Raw genomic sequence first — 15,818 nt, 5'->3', positions numbered from 1 at the left:
GAGCCAAACCTCCTAACGCGCGAGTGAGGGGGGGGCGCCGAATGCCCGGCCTTAAGTACGCCGCCGGGGGGCCCCGCCTCCCGCACCGCGCCAGCCAATCCGAAGGCTCAAGGTCCGCAGCCGCACCTCATATTCATGAGGTGGGGGGGCCGAGCCTATCCTGGCTCCGCCCCCCCCTCGCGCGCGCGCGCGCGCGCGGGGGTGCCGGGCGCGATAATTGGCGGGGACGTGCCCGGTCCGGAGTCCCCCCGCCCGCGAGTGAGGGGCGGGGCCAGCAAGCTGGAAGGCGGGGCTGACCCAGATCCAAATGCCCGCCCCCATCCCGACCTCCCGGCCTGAGGCGCGGAACAAAAGGGCCTCTGGAGACTAAGGGTTCAAACCTCTTGGGGATCCCCTGCTGCGCTCCAGCCATCGCTGACGCGTAAACCTTAGCCAGGCCCCCATACCCACCGGAGCCCCAGCTGTCGGTACATTTGAACCCTGACATCATTCTGATACACTTGCTCACATAACCTACACCCTGGTATTCCCAGGACCCCGCCCTCCCAAACACACCACTTCACGTAGTGGGCCCCACGGCGCACCCAAACCCCAGACTGAAACAGCCCCACTTCATCGACCCCAATATTCGCCAAGATCCTAATTCCTCCTACTTTCCTACCTCGGGGCATCCCAACATCACCCAGCCTAGTTTGCCTACAGACCTCCAAGAGCACCTACACCTAACTTCCACCCAACCCTGGCTTTGCTGCTTGGTGTGGCACCCACACACCCCCACTCACCTTGACAGACACTTGTGCATTCCAATTCTAGATGGCAGGCTGACCCCAACCTGGGAGCCAACCCCACCACCTTGGCCAGCACTACACCCCAACATTCCTTTCAGCCCTCCAGCGTGTGCTCCAGCCTCCTGCCAGCACTTAGTTCTGTACCCCTTTGCGGAGGGGGTTTTGGGGGGCAGTGAGCAATGCTCTACTCCTTCCCCTGTGGCTTTTTACTATCCAAGATGTCTGCTGTCAAGGAGAACCAGTTTTGCAGAGACCCTCATCCCCAAGATTGCTCCTGGAGAGTCCCAAGGCTATTTTATGTGGCTACTATTTGCTGCCTGCCCAGGTGTGGCTTGTGTTGTCTCCTATGCTCCTGGACCCCTCCATGGGGTAGACAAAACTAGTGCAGAACACTGACTGCCCAAGACTGCTCTAGGAAGTTTCCGGAGGGTGGATCCGATGTAGAGGTGTTGGGATTTGGGAACACAGACCCCACACACACTTCCTTGCCCACCCCAGAGAAGTTCCAGCCCCACTCCAGGCCTCAGGCTTGCTGCCCTTCAGGTGGGTCCAGCTGACAAAGGGACACAGGCAAGGGCACAATCTCCCTTGACAAGGTTGCTGAGACCCCTCCTCAGCTCAGGAACCCCCTCCCCCAGAGCACTGGCGAGTCATCACCACCCGCTCTGCACCTCCCCCCCCCCCCCCCCGTACGACTCCCTGTCAGACACAGCCTGCTGCTGCGTCAGCCTCTCACGCAGGGTGGTGATTAAAGGGAGCAAAAAGAGACATCAGCTCTCAGCTCCTCCTGTCTTCCGACGCCGGTGGAGGGGATGGGGGAGCTGGGGCATGCCCAGTCCAGGAACAAAGCCCCGGCCCCGCCACCTTTTCTGACGCTCCCCTAGCAAGTCAGGTCAGCGGCTCGGCTCCTTGCTCTAGCCCGGGCCAGAGTGTCCCTGAAGTCCGGGGCGCGGGGGGCGCCAGAATCATTTTCTGCCCCCAGGTCCCCCACCCCCCACCCCCACTGTCCTGTAGTTCTGAGTCGGCCTTCTCTTGGTTCTGTGATCTGTTCGTTCTTTCCTTCATTCATTCATTCCGCCAGCACAGTTATTAAATGTTTACTACGAGTCGTTGCTGGGTGACCAGTCTCCATGTATACCCACGACCGTCCTGGGTTCCCATCCCAGCATAGACCCATACCTGGGGACACCTGTTGCCAGGTGCACCTGCTTTGGGCATTGTGTACAAACTGTGCGCTTGCATCTCAGGTGTGTGGCCTGTCTCCGTACCTGTGTTTCTGCGGTCTCTCGCATCTGCGTGTCCGTGGGGGGCGCGGGGGGCTCCTAGCGGGTAGGGCCCACTTCATCACTGCTGTGACGGCTGCGCCACCTCTCCCCAAGGCCGCGAGGGGGCGCTGCGGCCTCGCTGTCACCCCAGCCGGGGGCTCCTGGTCCCGCCGCGTACTCCAGCCTGGGGGGAGGGGGGTCTTCGTCCCGCCCACGGGCCTGCCCCCGCGCCTCGGCCGGTGCTCCGGGAAGTGGGTGGTGGCGGCGGGGGTGGAAGGATGGGGCTCAAAATAGCCCGGGGCACGGGAGAGGCTGCTATTCGCGGCCCGGACGCGCTGTGCTCGCGGCCGGCCCGGCGGGACTAGGATTAGGCCGGGGGCCCCGTCGGCGCTCTTACAAATCGCCTCTCCCCGGGCGGCCGCCGCGCCTGCCTCCGAGACCACTGGAGACCACTTCCCCCCAGAGGTCCAGCACCTCTAGGGCTGGGCGCCTCACCTGCGGGCGTCGCCGTGGAGACGAGGCGGGGTCACCTCGCTCCCGCAGCGCCCCCTCGCCTTCCCGCCGGGCCGCTGGACTCCGGGTCCTCCCCCGACCTTGGTTAATGACCGGGCGGGAGGCGGTAATGAGCGTCTGGGTCCCGGACGGGCGTGGCCGGGATGAAAGGCGCGCGCGTGGGGGGGGACCCTCAGGCCGCATAATTATCGCCCCCTCCCGGCCGGCCAGGCGGGGGCAGGGACCGTGCACCTGGTGGCCTCTCGGCGGGGGCGCACAACTGGGACCGACCTGGCAGACTCCAACCGGCCCGTCTGGCCCAAATCCGCAGGGCCCAGAGCCAGGGTGGGGGAAGCCGAGCCTGGATGAGTGTGCGCGTTGCCAGGTGTGGTGCACATGTGTCCCGGTGGCTGCGGAGTCGTGGATAAACGGAGACACAGGATGGCCGGGGATCGAGCTGTGTGGATGCAAAACTAGGGCTGAGTGCGTTCGCGCATATGCAAGTGTTCAGGGAATGCACACGCGTGTGCTTGTGCATGCACACTCAGGAACCTGCCTGCATGGTATTCCGTGTGAGCCAAGCAGACCTCAAGCATGTGCATTAGGGGATATGGATGTGGGCTCAGTGATGGACAGGTTGGGTGTGAGTGAGCATGCGTGCCCGTGGCTGGGGGCATGGCACACGAGTGAGCACTATGTGTCAGCACTGACCAGGGTCTCCTGGGGCAGACGGCAGTTACAGGGGGCAGCAGCTGTTTGCTCCTTTGGGGAGGCTGCATCCTGGCCTGTTTCCCTCCTGTTCCTGGGAAGGGGTCTCCACAGTGGAGGAGGATGTGGGGGGCTGGGGATGGGGGTGGTGGAGCTCCCTATGACTCAAAGCCCAAGCACGTGGAGGCTGCCACTCTCTCGCCCCTGATCAGGCTCCCGTCCCAGGACCGCAAAGGCCAGGTGGCGCATGGTTGGTGTTAGTGGCCAGTCTGCACTGAGCGCAGGAGGGTGTGATGGAGGTGGGGGGGGACTGGTGGCCCATCCGGGTAAGGGCAGAGGCCCGTGGGAGGCCCATCCTGCCCCTGCCCCTCGGGTCACACACATTTGTTCTTTCTGTACTCGTGATGCTGGAGATCTGGGCGCCGACCCCTTCATTTCTACCAAGGGACACTCGGGCACAGGGGTGGTAGCACGCACGTACAACCTATGTCAGGTACCTATGAAATCTCGGAGCCAGGGCACACCCACGGGTGGGAGGAGCTGACCCCCGAAAGCGGCTCATCCACTCACGTGACCTTGACCCCACACTCCAGACGCCACCCGCACACAGGCTCCCTGCAGGCACAAGGGGGGGCAGAGGGACCCCCGCCTGCGGCTTGTGGCATCCTCAGGGCAACACTGGAGTGGTGTCAATGCAGAGTGCCTTCTCCTGTGGGCCGAACACGCGTGCACACCCCAGCTCTGCGTCACCGGCACTCGTGTGGACGGCTGTCATGTGGATGCCCCACAGCTGTCCGCCTCCAGAACGCCAGCGCTCCCCTGAAGGCAAGAGCCGGCCAGGGGCCTCAGCTGCCTCATCCGAGAAGTGGGGGTAGCAGCAGGGCTTCCTGGAGCCAGCATGGGGGAGTGAAAGGGTGCCAGCCAAGGACAAGAGCACACTGCAGACACTTGGGGTCCTCTGGTCTGTCCTGTACTGCAGGACACACAGAAAATGGTCTGTGATACTCAGGCCCCCTTCCTCAGTGACGAGGGAGTGAATGCCCCCCCCCCCCATCCCCAACCCGGATTGGCAGGTCCATGCTCCTCTGGGGACCTTACAGCCAGGGAGGGTGTGTGGGCAGCGCGTGTGGCTGGCTGGAGCGACGGGTTTGTTTCAGGGAGGGTGCGCATGGTCTCTGAGGACCTGAGTTCCTGCCCCTGTTGGGTGTGACTTTCAATTCTGCGGTTTTCTTAAGGGAGGTCTTGGTCCAGGGTGAGAGTGGGGTGCCGCTGTTTTGAAAATCACACTGTTGACCGAGGCTGTGCTGGCATCAAAGTGTGGGCTGGGGCCCATGTGTGTGGGGTGCTGTGCCTGGCGGAGCCTGGCCTTCAGGTGGGAATCAGGAGCTACCCCTTAACTGTTGAGGGTGCACTTCTCCCGGCGTGGGTGAGAAGGCGGGCTGGCCGGTCTGGCGGCTGCTGCTTGGGGCCCCGTGTGGGGGCAGGGGTGGTGCGGACTCTCCGGGAGGCCCGGGGGCAGTGTCTGAGGGGGTGGGGCGGGCGCGGCGAGGTCGTAGCCAGCTGTCTGGGCCCCCCCCCCCCAGCCTGCCGTGACCGCCTCCGCCTGAGGGGATCGGGGAGGGCGGGTGTGCCCCGCCCACATTCCGCAAGAGTTGGGGGATGCCCTCTAAGGCCCCAGCCTGCACGCTGACCTCTGACCCAGCCTGAGCCCACTCGCTCCACCCCGGGCACCCAGCATGGCTGGCAGCTGGCTCCGGGGAGGGGCGGCCAGGCGGGGGTGGAGGCTGGAATGTGTGCCGGGGGTGAGGGAGGGGGCCCCAGAGATGGGGCGGAAGTGGGGGAGGAGTCGGTGGGACAGAGACCCAGATAGCAATAGAGACAGGCCGAGATACTGAGGAAGGCAACGAGGAAGAGAAACAGAGAAAGAAAAAAGAGAACCAGCTAGAGGCGGAGGCAGAAAGGGAAGAACATGGAGGGGCAGACACAGGGGGCAATTGAGGCAGCCAGCCTCTCGGATGGAGAGCCAGCCGGAGGGCAGTCACGGGCAGGGCCCCCAAGTAACAGGGCCCCCGCCCCCACGCCAGGGCTGGGCGGCCCACCTGTCCCAGGTCACCCCGGCGGTCGCTTGTCCCCTGCCCTCCCAGGGCAGGGCAGCTGTGGGTGGGGCTGGAGTCGCGACTCCTGGGTTGGGCCCCAGCACCCTTAGCTGTGGCTTGGTAACTCCCATTCCCAAGGCGCCCAGAGAGGTGGGCAGGTCCCGCGGGGCCTGGTGGGGGCGGCTGTTCCCGGGGCACCTGCCTTGGTGCTGGGTGTGCATAAGTCGGCTCGGACCGGGCACTGCTCAGTCCCATCTCCCCAGCAGGTTCCTGGCCGGGGGCCGGTGCCCACCCCAAGCCAGGCCCTGATCCTGGCCTTCGGCCTTTCCGAACCGTGGAGCCAGCCGCAATTACCCATCTGGCCGCCCCCAGGGCACTCTGGCCCCAAGCAGAAAGCAACGATCCCAGTGACCTTCTGCTTGCCCACAGCAGTCTCCTCACCCGGGAGCCTCGCCCGCCCCGAGCCAGGCCTCCAGGCCCGACGCCACGGCGTGGCACCCACACCAGGGCGCACGGCCCGACCGATCCCCGACTGCGTCTGGCGCCTGCCCAGCCTGGGGCTGGCCTCGGAGCAGAGGGCTCGCGCCCTCCGCGGTCCTGTTGGCGCGGCGCCGTCTGCACGGACTCCCGCTCACAGCAGGACTGGCTCCCCCTCCTCCGAACGCCTCGCTCCCTGCAACCCCCTTGTCAGCCACCTCCCCGGGAACCGGAGGCCAGCTTCAGACAATGCCCCATCTGTCCCTCCTCAGGCCCGTCGTCTAAGCCCAGGCCGAACGCCCAGCCCTCCAGCCCGCCACCCCCCGCTGTTCTGGCCTCTGCACGCTCCACCTGCGCCTCCGCCCTGGGCAGCACTCTCCTCCCCAAACCACAGACTTGGGGAATCACCCCCTTCAGGTCCTGGCCGGTCTTTTCCTCCCACCTTTCGTCTTCTCTCCCCCAACTAACTTTGCAGCGGCCCCCCGAGGACAACCTGCTCGCGCGCCTCCAGGCGTTGCACACGCTGTGCCTCCCACCTAGGGGCACCCCTCCCCTCTTCCAACGCTTAGCAAACTCCTACAATTCCTTGGGTAAAGCCTCAGGCCAAGTGCTCTCCTCCCGCTCGCCCTCTTGCGCGCCCCCAGCCCGGGGGCTGCAATGCTCCCCCAATCCGGAGGTCGCGTCACCGAGTCGAGGAGGAGGGGACGGCAGACAATGCCTGGATGTGGAAGGAGGGGTGCGAGCGAACGCGCCAGTGCGGGGCTCCACGTGCGGCGCCCTCCGGGACGCCCCCTCTTCCGTCCCGGTGCAGGCGAGCCGTCAGACCCTCCGCCGCCTCCCGCCCCCAAGTTTGCAGACGCTCGACCACAGGGAGGGGGCCCGCACGCCTCCGCGCCGCGCTTGCGCACTCAGCCGCCCGGGCGCAGTCCCGCCTCCGGGCGTGAACGTCACGCTGTCATTGGCGCTTGCGGAGGAGCGAACGACGCGGCCGCCAGTGAGGCGGCCCCCTCGGTGGGCGGGGCCCGGGCCTCTGGACGCAGGATGGGGGCGGGCGGGGCGCCCTCCCCCCTCATGACGTCAGGCCCGTTTCGCGGCGCGTTGCCGTGGAAACCGCGATTCCATTTCTGTGGGTTTCCGGGGGCCACCCCCTCCCATTCAGCTTTTTCCTCAATGGGAGGAGGGGTCGGTGCAGGGCAGACTCCGCCCCCTGGGCTCTCCGCAGCCCCTGTTCGCGCAGGGCCTCAGTTTACCTTTGCTTCACTTGGCCTGGCCAGCAGCCCTTCAGACCGCAGCTGCCTTCGGCCGGGCACCTCCTCCTGGGTAGGTGTGTGCACTGCACGCCCGAGTAGGGGGAGGAGGCCAATGGCCCGCAGCCCCCAAAGAGGTGTTGTCCTCCTAGGACCCCGGGGCAGGGCCGTGACCCTTGGACTCCCGGGCTGGGCGCCAGGAAGCGCCCTGAGGGGTGGGTTCCCGGGCAGCAGGGCAAGTGCCCCCCCTCGCCCTGCAGCCTGCAGACACAACCTGCGATTCAGCGTGTGATTCAGAGGGTGCTCCAGTTGACACCTTCCACATCCCTTACCCAGCCCTGTGGAGTCACCTGGGTACAGCGTCAGCCCTGCCCCCCGGGGGCGGCTGCGTGGGCGGAAGGTTCCACCTGAGCTGGCTCACCCGCACCTCCAACCTGCCGGCCTTCCATATCTGCGGGACGTTTGTGCCCTTGACATAGAGGTCTGGGGGGATCAGCCTACAATGGCCATCTTACCTTTGCCTGATTGTGTGTGTGAGAGAGAGAAGAGAGAGAGAGAGACAGAGACACTGGGCCAATGGAGGGGCAGAAGGTCCTCCTGGACATACTCCCAGGGTGATCCTGGGACAGTCCTGGGGTTTCCCTTGCTCCTGGGATCCTTGGAGCTGGGGCTAAGAGGGCAAGGCCTTGGGCTATCAGAAATCTGCCCGGGGAGCGGGTCTTCAATTTAACAAATACCCCCAGTTCTCTAGAGCAAGTGATGTTTCTCTCTGAGCTTGGGGTTTTCTCATCTATCAAATGGAGCTTAATTAGTTCTATGAGGTGGCAGCACTTGTTAACTGAGGAAACACACAGAAAATGCTATGACTGTCCTGTCTGCCCAACTCCAACGTGGATTCGAGCAGGACCCCGGAGAGGACCTGCCCTTGGCCGGACTCTTGGGGAGATGCCAACTGAGGAGTCCCCTGGGAAAGCAAGGGCAGCCAGCAGAGCGGTGTTTTCTGCACAGGGCACGGCCGGACAAAGGCTCGGAGGCTTGAGGCATGACCGTCAGGGCTGGGGAGGGCTGGAATGCAAGGCCAGGGTGAGGCCACAGAGGGGTGAGAGTTCACCCAAGGCTGGGGCAAGGCCGAGCCAGAGGCCTTGAACACTAGTCCCAGGCCCTGGGGAATCACTGATTTCTGCTAGAGAGCTTCTGGAGGCCTGGCAGGTGGGAGGAGGGTCTGTTAGCCTGGCGGGAGGGAGAGGGCTCAGGTCAGGGGGAGCGGGGAGGGGGACCCACCCGCAGTACACCCTATCGGGGCCAGCAGTTGGAACAGCCTTCCTGTCAAGACCGGGAAGGCCGAGGCCCAGCGTGTGGTTCCGGCATCCCGGGCACAGTTGCAGGGGTTCAGCCCCAGCCCACTTGCCAGAGCCCGGAACCGAGGCCCCGGCCAGGGGACGCGGGAGACAGGCAGCCCTGTGCCCACACCCTGCGGGACTTCCGGCCGTGGGTACTGGGAAGTGGCTGGCCCCTCCCTCCCCTGCTGGGGCAACTTCCTGCCCACCCTCCCCTCGAGGCAGGGCGGAGCCGGGAGCTGTTCTAGGAGACGCCCCCCACCCACCTTCCAGCTCCCACTACTAGGTCCTCAGACTACCCGAGGTCCTTCTCAGGTAAAGACCCCCCATCAGACCTGGGAGTCCCCTCTGTGGTGGCCAAGACCACGCCCCTGACCCCTGAAAACGGGCCGTACTCTCACTCAGGTTTCATTTTGTTTATTACTTGAAATACGGCGTTTGTATGCGGTTTTCTTCCCAACTTTGTGTTCATACAGGAAACTCACGCAAGGTGCTGGGACCCCCCCCGCACCCCGACCCCCCCAGAGGGCGGGTAATGCTTTCTTGGGGGAACCCTGGTGAGGGCAGAGGGGGGCGGGCTGGTTCCTGTCTGGGGCCTCCACCCTCAGACCCGCGGAGGCACAGGTGTTATTTAGAAATCGTTAAAAAAAAAAACCCAAAACAGAACACACTTAAATAGGTATCCAAGACAGATCTTGAAAAACAAACCCACTCCTTTTTTCTTTTTTTTTTTTTTGGAAAATGAAAACAAACAAAAAACAAATCCTTGACCCCTACCCTCTGGCCCCTCCCCCCACCCCCCACAAAAAAGTTTACAGAGCTACAGTTAACACGTGATGTTCACATCTGAAACCATTAACTTTAAACACAGAAGGGGGAGTTCACCTAAGATAGGATGAATGGAGGGACAGGGAAGGGGGTGTCTGGAGAACAGAGAGGTGGGGCAAGGACAAGACTGGGGGGGGGCAGGGCCCAATCATCTCCATTATCAGTAAAAATAGTGAATAAACAAAGACCACCCCCATTGAAATGGCCCCAGTAGGGGGTTGGCCCCTCTGCTCCAGGGGGAATCTGGGGATGAGTGGGGAGGGTCCAATTTAGACCAGCAGCGAACCCCCCCCAAGGGGGCTAATGCTACACAGCGTCACCCCTACTGGGGGCTTCACAGCTCAGCACCCCCTCCCCTCCAGGCTGCCAGACACAGCCCACAGGCCCAGATCCCTCAGGTTGGGCCAGGAAGGAGGCCTAGGGGTATTTCCCGTCCCCCCCAACCATTTCTCTCCCGAGTTTTCAAGAGACTCCCAACCGCTATTGGCTCAGAAAATTAATAGTCTATAAATACCCCAAGCTCAGAACAAAAAGGGGGCGGGGCAGGAGGAAATGGCACAGTGCGTGGACTCGAAGGCTGGCGTCTGGTCTGTCCCCTCCCTCTCTCCTTTCCTACTAGGAAAGGGCCCCACACCCGCACCTGAACCCCAAGGCAGGCTGGGGCCTGCCTGCTGAAGCGCCTTATTTATTTATTTTTCCTGGAAAAAGAGACCAAGAGAAAAAAGCACAGATACGGAGAGACGGCCCTGCGGGCGCAGGACCCTCTGGCCGCTGTGGTGCGCGCGGCAGGCCTTCCCTCCCGGCCGCCGTCTGTCTGTCTGTAAAGTGCATCATGAGGCATCTACATTTTTGACTTAAACCTGAAGGGGCGGGGGCGGCTTCCTCGTCCCCACTCAACCATCTGGAGTGACTGCTACATATCTGGAGCTTGGGAAGTGGGCGGGGAAGGGCCCAGCTCGGCCTAGGCTGGGAGCCGCGACGGCAGGAAGAGGCGGGGAAGTGTGAGCTGAACCGAGGCGGCAGGAACCAAGTCCATGGAGAGTTCGGAAAACCATGGTTAAGAATGGAAATTAAAAAAAAAAAGAAAGAAAGAAAGAGAAAAACCCTGAAAAACAAAAAACTCAGGAAGCTGGGGGGAGGGAGGGGCCTCCCGCTGCAGGCCTCGCTGGGAGGTGGGGCTCTGGGCCCGGGGCGGTCGGTCGGGCGAGGGGCGAGGTTGCTAGGCCACCACGAACTCTGACTTAATGTCAGGGTTGACTTCCGGCTTCCAAACGGAGTCCTCAAAGTCGAGGCCCAAGCCGGAGGCCTCGCTCGGGCCGCTGCCGCCCCCGCCCCCGCTGCTGTCGCTGCGGCCCGCCTTGCGGCCAGGCGGCCAGTGGTAGGGGCCGCGGGCGTCCCGCCGGGCCTTCCTGCGGAGCCGCTTCTGCTGCAGCAGCAGCTGCAGGCGCTCCACCTTGCAGCGCGTGGCCCGGTTCTCCGTCTGCCGCAGCCGGTCCCCTGCAAGGAGGCAGGGACGGTGACTCCCTAGTGGCCCCGGGAGAGGCCGGACCCCTCCCCCACCCCCGGGACTTCTTTCACAAGGCACCAGAGAACAAGTCAGGGGTGTCTTTGAGTCTCTGAGGGACCCGGGGTGCCCCTGGACTCAGGCCTCGAGGCGTCTGCCGCCTCAAGGAACCGCTAGCTCGGAGCTGGCAAGGCCAAGGCCGAGGAGGACAGATGCAGTGCACGAGTCAGTGGAACGCCAGGCCTGAGGCCAGTGCCTCGGTTTCCCCTTCGTGATTGGGGCACTGGGAGCCCACCAGGCAGAGGGCCATGTGGCTGGCTGTTCCATAGGTCTCAGAATTTACTGGGGATAACTGGGTCTCTAGGGGACACAGGCTCCCCCCCCCCACATCAGACTTGGCCATTCAGAGGCTCCACCTGCCATCTGGAAGAGGTGCGGGGGGAGCAGGAGGAAGTACCCCCCACAGGAGAGGACAAGGACACTCTGTGCCCCCAGCACACATGCTCCCTTCTCTCCAGGCTCGTGCGGAGCAGGGGGACAGCAGCTGGCGCCCCTCCCCCACTTCCCTGGTGGGTCAGCTGCTCTGAGCGGCCCACAGGGGGGCCCGAGGCCGGGTGGGGTGTGTGGGACACTTACCCAGGGGCTTGCACATGCGGGGCTGGCTCAGGGCGGCCGGGGCTGCAGCCGCCAGCTTCTCACAGGAGGTAGTTTTGGGGGCGAGGTCCGGGGCGGGCGAGGCAGACGTGCACTGTGCATGGCAGCGCAGCTGGGTCAGCGAGGGGGGCATGCCCTGGTAGTGCCGCGTGGCACTCAGAAGGTCGTTGAGGATCTGCAGGATGGTGCCGATGTCTCGCCGCGGCCGCCCGCTGCTGTCTTGGCAGTTGGGGTGCAGCGTGCCTGCAGGAGGCAGGGGGGCCCCTCATTCGTACACAGTGGGACCCCAGGGGGGGACCTGCACCGGCACACGCAAGCCCATGGCCTCTTGGGGTGGAGATCCCAGGGCAGGGACACCTACCAGAGAAGGTCCCTGAGAAGACCCCCGGGGCATGGTTCACGAAGCTCTCGATGACGGCGCCAGGTTTGCGGGAGCGGGAGGTGGGGCTCCCCCCCGGGGTGGCCGCGGGGCTGCCAGCCCTGGCCGGGGGCGAGCAGTCCATCTGCTGGTCAGGGAGAGGGAGGCATGGTAAGATGTGGGGTGCAAGGACAGCCCTTGGGGGGCCAGAGTCAGGTTCACCTGCCAGCTGGGGTGCGGGGATGGCCTTTCATACAGAAGACGCCCTGGGACTCAGTCCCTGCCCTCCAGATGCGCACGGACAACCCGGGGACAAGGCTTCAGGGGCAAGACTCACCTCAGGGCAGGTGGCAGAAGCGGAGTGGGATCGGAAAGAGCCGGCTGTGACAGGTGAGGGGGACGCAGGGGCAGGGCTGCTGGGCATCGGGGGGACTCGGGCGGTGCTGGACACTGGCCGGCAGGGAGAGGACACAGGGGCGGTCATGCTGGGGGCTCCCCGGGCGGCGGCGGCGGCAGCGGCGGCGGCCAGCACGTGGCGGTGCTGCAGCGGGGCGTGCTGGGCGGCGAGCTGCAGCTGGACGAACATCATGTGGTCACCCACGCGCAGCGCCAGGGTCAGCGGTGAGCGGCCGGACAAGAAGTCACTGACCTGTAGAGAGTGACCTATCAGTGCCAGGGCTCCAGCCTGCTGCGCCCCCAGCCCGGCCCCGGCCCCGGCCCCCCGCGCCGCGTGACCTGGGGCCTCTCGCCGCCCCTCTCTGGGTTCTGGGGTCCCTGCCGGTGCCACGGATGCTTAAATAAAATGAATCGGTATTTCCGGAAGACGCCTCCGCCAGCCCGGCCTGGCCCGGGCGCCACTGGGGGCTGTGGGGGACAGAGGCGGGTCAGATGGGGGGGCCTGGCCCTCCCTGGCCAGCTTGGTTCTTTCAAGGGGAAACTGAGGCCAGAGGGGGCAAGGCCCAGTCAGCAGTCACTGTCCTCAAATAACCCCACCCTCCCAGCCCCTGAGCCTCCGCCTGTGAATATGGGAGGGGGACCAATTTCAGACCCCCTCCCAGTTAAGCCACCCAGGCAGCAAGTGGGCGGGAATTCCTGGACAAATTCTTCCTCCTAACCTTTGCTTTCTCAAGATAAATATTTATCTGTCCTGGGCGGGGCTGAGGCTGAAGGGGAGGCTTAGCTGCTGCTGGAGGGGCCCTGATGGTTCTCTGAGGCCTGGGTCCCCTGAGACCTCAACACAAACCCTTAAAATCTGGCGGGTGGGGGGGTGCATCTGAGCCCGGGCTGCACTGGGCTCCACCTCTGGAACCTGGCCAGCGCTGAGCCTTCCCCAGGGGCCAGGATGGGGGGGGGGGAGGTTTCTGAGAAGTGACATAGGCCAGGATGACTCAGAACCACCGCCTCCCAGCTCTCTGCTGGCAGCGGCTGGCGTAACCTTCTCTGCTTGGGGGCCGCGGAGAGGAGGCGAGGGAGGCGGGCAGCGTGCAGCCCCCACCCTGAAGCCTGGTCTGCATGCCCCCTCCAGCCCCACAGATTCCTTTTGCAGGAACGGCCAGGGGTGGCTTCCCAAGAGTAGCTGGGGAGTCCCTCCCCCCCTCCGCCCTGCAACTTCCTCCGTGGGGAGGGCAAACAGGAGGGCAGGACTCCGTGCCAGGCGGGGAGACAGCCCTGGGAGCGAAGTCACTCCGCCCAGTGCCTCCCCTCCCTCCTGACGCAGGCACCCTGGGGCGGATATGAACCAAAGACACCCCTGACCCCACCCCCACCCCGCCAACCACAGACCCCCGTGAGCAGAGCTCAGTTGGGATGTTCCCGGGAAATGGAGCTTAGCTCCCACCTGGCTCACAGGACCCCAGCCCTGGCCCCACCCCCTCCGGAGAGCAGACCACCCTGTGCCAGCGCCCCCTTCCTCCTTGCTAGCTGGCTGCTGAGGACAGGATGCTACATGTCGGGGAGGGGGCGAGGGCCTCAGGACAGGAGGAAGGGAAGCCGCTGAGCAGGTTTCCTGCGGCCAGCCCAGCCCACCCCCTAGCCGGGGCGGGCAGCAGACGGATGGCTGAGGCCTGTGTCACCCTCCTGGGAGGAGGGACCCACCGCCAGAAAAATGAGGAAAGGAGGAGGTAAGAAAAAAAAAAAAAAAGGCTGCAACAAAACCGGGAACCCGGGTGTGGGCCAGCCCCTGCCTCCCTCTCCATCTCCTGGCCGGTTACTAAATATTTTCCTAACATCCTGTTCTAGGCTGCGGCCCTGAGGCTGGGTGCCCCCCTCCCCCTTTTGGGGCAGAGAACAAAGGCCAGAGGGAGGAGGGGGAGGGGTGACTCCCCATCCCTTACAAAGGGGTCACAGAAGGCGGAAGAAGTGTCACCCAGGCTGGCCCCGCCAGGCACACAACCCCCCCCCCCCCCCCCGAGAAATTAAAAAAAGGTCGCCCTGGGGAAACCGCAGGGGTGCTTCTCAGTGTGGGCCTGGGGACCCAGGCCCTGGTGTGGGAGCACTGGCCAAGGTCACCCCCGCAGGCAGACTGCTGAAAGCCCCTCCCCCTCCCCCCTATCAGCCACCGTGGGAGAGAAGGCCCTCAAGGTCAGGTGGTGAGTGTTGGGGTGGGGGGGGATGGAGGAAGAGGAAGCTGGGTGACCAGGCCACACTGGCAGGAAGGCTGGGCGGCATGCCCCCTCCCTCCCTGTGGGTCTCCAGGGAGCACGAATGCCCCCAAACCCTCGCCCTGGGCTGGGAGGGACCAGCGAGGGTCTTACCTGGGTCTCTGTCAAGCTCTCCAGGGCCTGCATCACAGACTGCTCTGGCCTTGAGGCCTGCGACTGCAAACAGAGGAGAAGCAGCTCTGAGCGTGTGCTCTGGTCAGAGGGCCGGGCACTGGGGCAGGGGAGCCGCTTGCCGGCGGGGGCTACCCTGAAGGGCAGGTGCTGGGAACTGAGCTCTCAGGGGAGGGGGCTGCCCGCCTGTGCCTGAGCCTCTGGGGCACTGTGCCCCAGCTATTTACCATGAGGCCCGCCTCCACGGTGGGCACCAGCGTCAGCTTGCTGCCATCCCCCACGCCGAACTCCTGCAGCTTCCCCGAACTGAGCCGGCTGGGGGAGGAAGGAAGAGGGTGAGGCCAAGGAGACAAGGCAGGGACGCGGAAGCAGAGGCCGAAGTGGGGGGGGGGGGGACTGTGCTCCTGGGAGACAGAGGGGAGCCCTTCCCACCCCTGTCCCTTCCTGGCCTTCCAGACCTGAGTCCTGAGGTCGGGGTGGGGTGCGGGAACTGTCAGACTTCTGGCCCTGAGAGCCCCCAGGCAAGTGGCTGAAACCTTCCCAGAAGCCCCAACTCTGTACTGGGGCACCACATCTACACCTCAACAAAGCACTTTTTCATCATCCGGGCGCCAGTGCGCCCTTGCCGCCCTCTGCCACCCTCCCCTCACCCCAGGGCCGGCCGCAGCCAGTAATTCAGCAACTCATACCCGGGTCTCCTCTTGGTGGGGGCCATAGGGCTTAGCCTTTAGGGTCTTTAACGGGGCTGGGCTCCCCCTCCTCCCTCCCTCCCTTTCCCTTGGCGCAGGCCGCCGCCGCTCAGACAAAGGAGACCCTCCCCCACCCGCCCCTCCCCCACTGGGGCCCCTCCGCTGGGGATGGACAGTGCGTGTCCCAGGAGGCCCGCGGGGGGAGTGCTCCCCAGTCTGGAGGCGATTTAAATACCAGGGGGGAGGGGGAGGCTGCGGGAGTGCTCGGTGGTTAGAACAAAGGGGGGTAGAGACACGCAAGTGGGGTAAGAAAACAGTCAGACGTAGAGGGGGGCACCAAGCAGATACGGAAGCCAGCGGGAACGCAGGCAAAGAGGGAGGTGGCCGCGACCCCCACCCCCGGAACCGGGACCCCCACGCTGACCCAGGACTGCTGCCTTCCTGGGAGGGGGGGCCGCCTTCGCAGCCGCCTTTGTGCAGCGACCCCAGGCGGGGGAGGGGGCCGAGGCAGGCAAGGCCGCGCAGAGGGCGCCCGAGAGCGCGCCGCGCGCCCCCGCCCCCCGTCTGGCCGCCCCCTTCCTTCCCCGTGCGGCGCGCTCTTTGT

The 15,818-nt window shown here is 64.7% G+C and overlaps 2 protein-coding genes and 1 long non-coding RNA gene across 6 annotated transcripts; 1 reads left to right on the top strand and 2 right to left on the bottom strand.

The window, feature by feature from the left end:
• Nucleotides 1-2,110: 2,110 nt before the first annotated feature.
• On the bottom strand, nt 2,111-6,000 carry LOC115273335 (formin-like protein 5). The gene is made up of 4 exons (XM_029916349.1): nt 4,644-6,000; nt 2,837-3,002; nt 2,549-2,683; nt 2,111-2,237 (listed from the first exon to the last, which is right to left on the bottom strand). Exons 1-4 carry the CDS (start codon nt 5,602-5,604, stop codon nt 2,111-2,113), a joined length of 1,389 nt encoding a protein of 462 aa, XP_029772209.1. The 5' UTR covers nt 5,605-6,000.
• A 944-nt stretch (nt 6,001-6,944) lies between these two features.
• On the top strand, nt 6,945-12,576 carry LOC115275516. Its single transcript, XR_003901596.1, has 3 exons — nt 6,945-7,146; nt 12,032-12,144; nt 12,362-12,576. It is a non-coding gene; the product is annotated as an uncharacterized LOC115275516 (long non-coding RNA).
• MIDN (midnolin) lies at nt 8,812-15,255 on the bottom strand. Of its 4 annotated transcripts, none has more exons than XM_029919309.1 (8): nt 15,215-15,255; nt 14,753-14,840; nt 14,508-14,570; nt 12,490-12,618; nt 12,092-12,403; nt 11,758-11,902; nt 11,379-11,639; nt 8,812-10,735 (listed from the first exon to the last, which is right to left on the bottom strand). In XM_029919309.1, the coding sequence occupies exons 1-8, from the start codon at nt 15,238-15,240 to the stop codon at nt 10,458-10,460; spliced, it is 1,302 nt and encodes a 433-aa protein (XP_029775169.1). In that variant the 5' UTR covers nt 15,241-15,255; the 3' UTR covers nt 8,812-10,457. The 4 variants fall into 4 exon arrangements, with proteins under 4 accessions (XP_029775169.1, XP_029775170.1, XP_029775171.1 ...); XM_029919310.1 differs by having other exon boundaries at nt 11,758-11,899; XM_029919311.1 differs by lacking the exon at nt 15,215-15,255 and adding an exon at nt 14,984-15,161.
• Between the last annotated feature and the right edge of the window lie 563 nt (nt 15,256-15,818).

The sequence above is a fragment of the Suricata suricatta genome, chromosome 12 (assembly GCF_006229205.1).
Source record: "Suricata suricatta isolate VVHF042 chromosome 12, meerkat_22Aug2017_6uvM2_HiC, whole genome shotgun sequence".
In the NCBI taxonomy this organism is placed as follows: domain Eukaryota; kingdom Metazoa; phylum Chordata; class Mammalia; order Carnivora; family Herpestidae; genus Suricata; species Suricata suricatta.
Note: the sequence above shows the minus strand (reverse complement) of the source record. Positions and strands in the feature narration are given on the sequence as shown.

Bases quoted from the DNA above. Each gene is read 5' to 3' on its own strand.
- LOC115273335 (XM_029916349.1), bottom strand. From the start codon at position 5,604: ATGGGACTGAGCAGTGCCCGGTCCGAGCCGACTTATGCACACCCAGCA. The intron at 3,003-4,643 runs GTAGCTCCTGAT...GCATCCACACAG, and splicing joins GCACCCTCAACAGTTAAGGG to CTCGATCCCCGGCCATCCTG. The intron at 2,684-2,836 runs GTCGGTCCCAGT...TCCGGGACCCAG, and splicing joins GGCCGGTTGGAGTCTGCCAG to ACGCTCATTACCGCCTCCCG.
- MIDN (XM_029919309.1), bottom strand. From the start codon at position 15,240: ATGGCCCCCACCAAGAGGAGACCCGG. The intron at 14,841-15,214 runs GTATGAGTTGCT...TTCCTCCCCCAG, and splicing joins CCCACCAAGAGGAGACCCGG to CCGGCTCAGTTCGGGGAAGC. The intron at 12,619-14,507 runs GTAAGACCCTCG...TGTCCCCCACAG, and splicing joins AGAGCTTGACAGAGACCCAG to CCCCCAGTGGCGCCCGGGCC.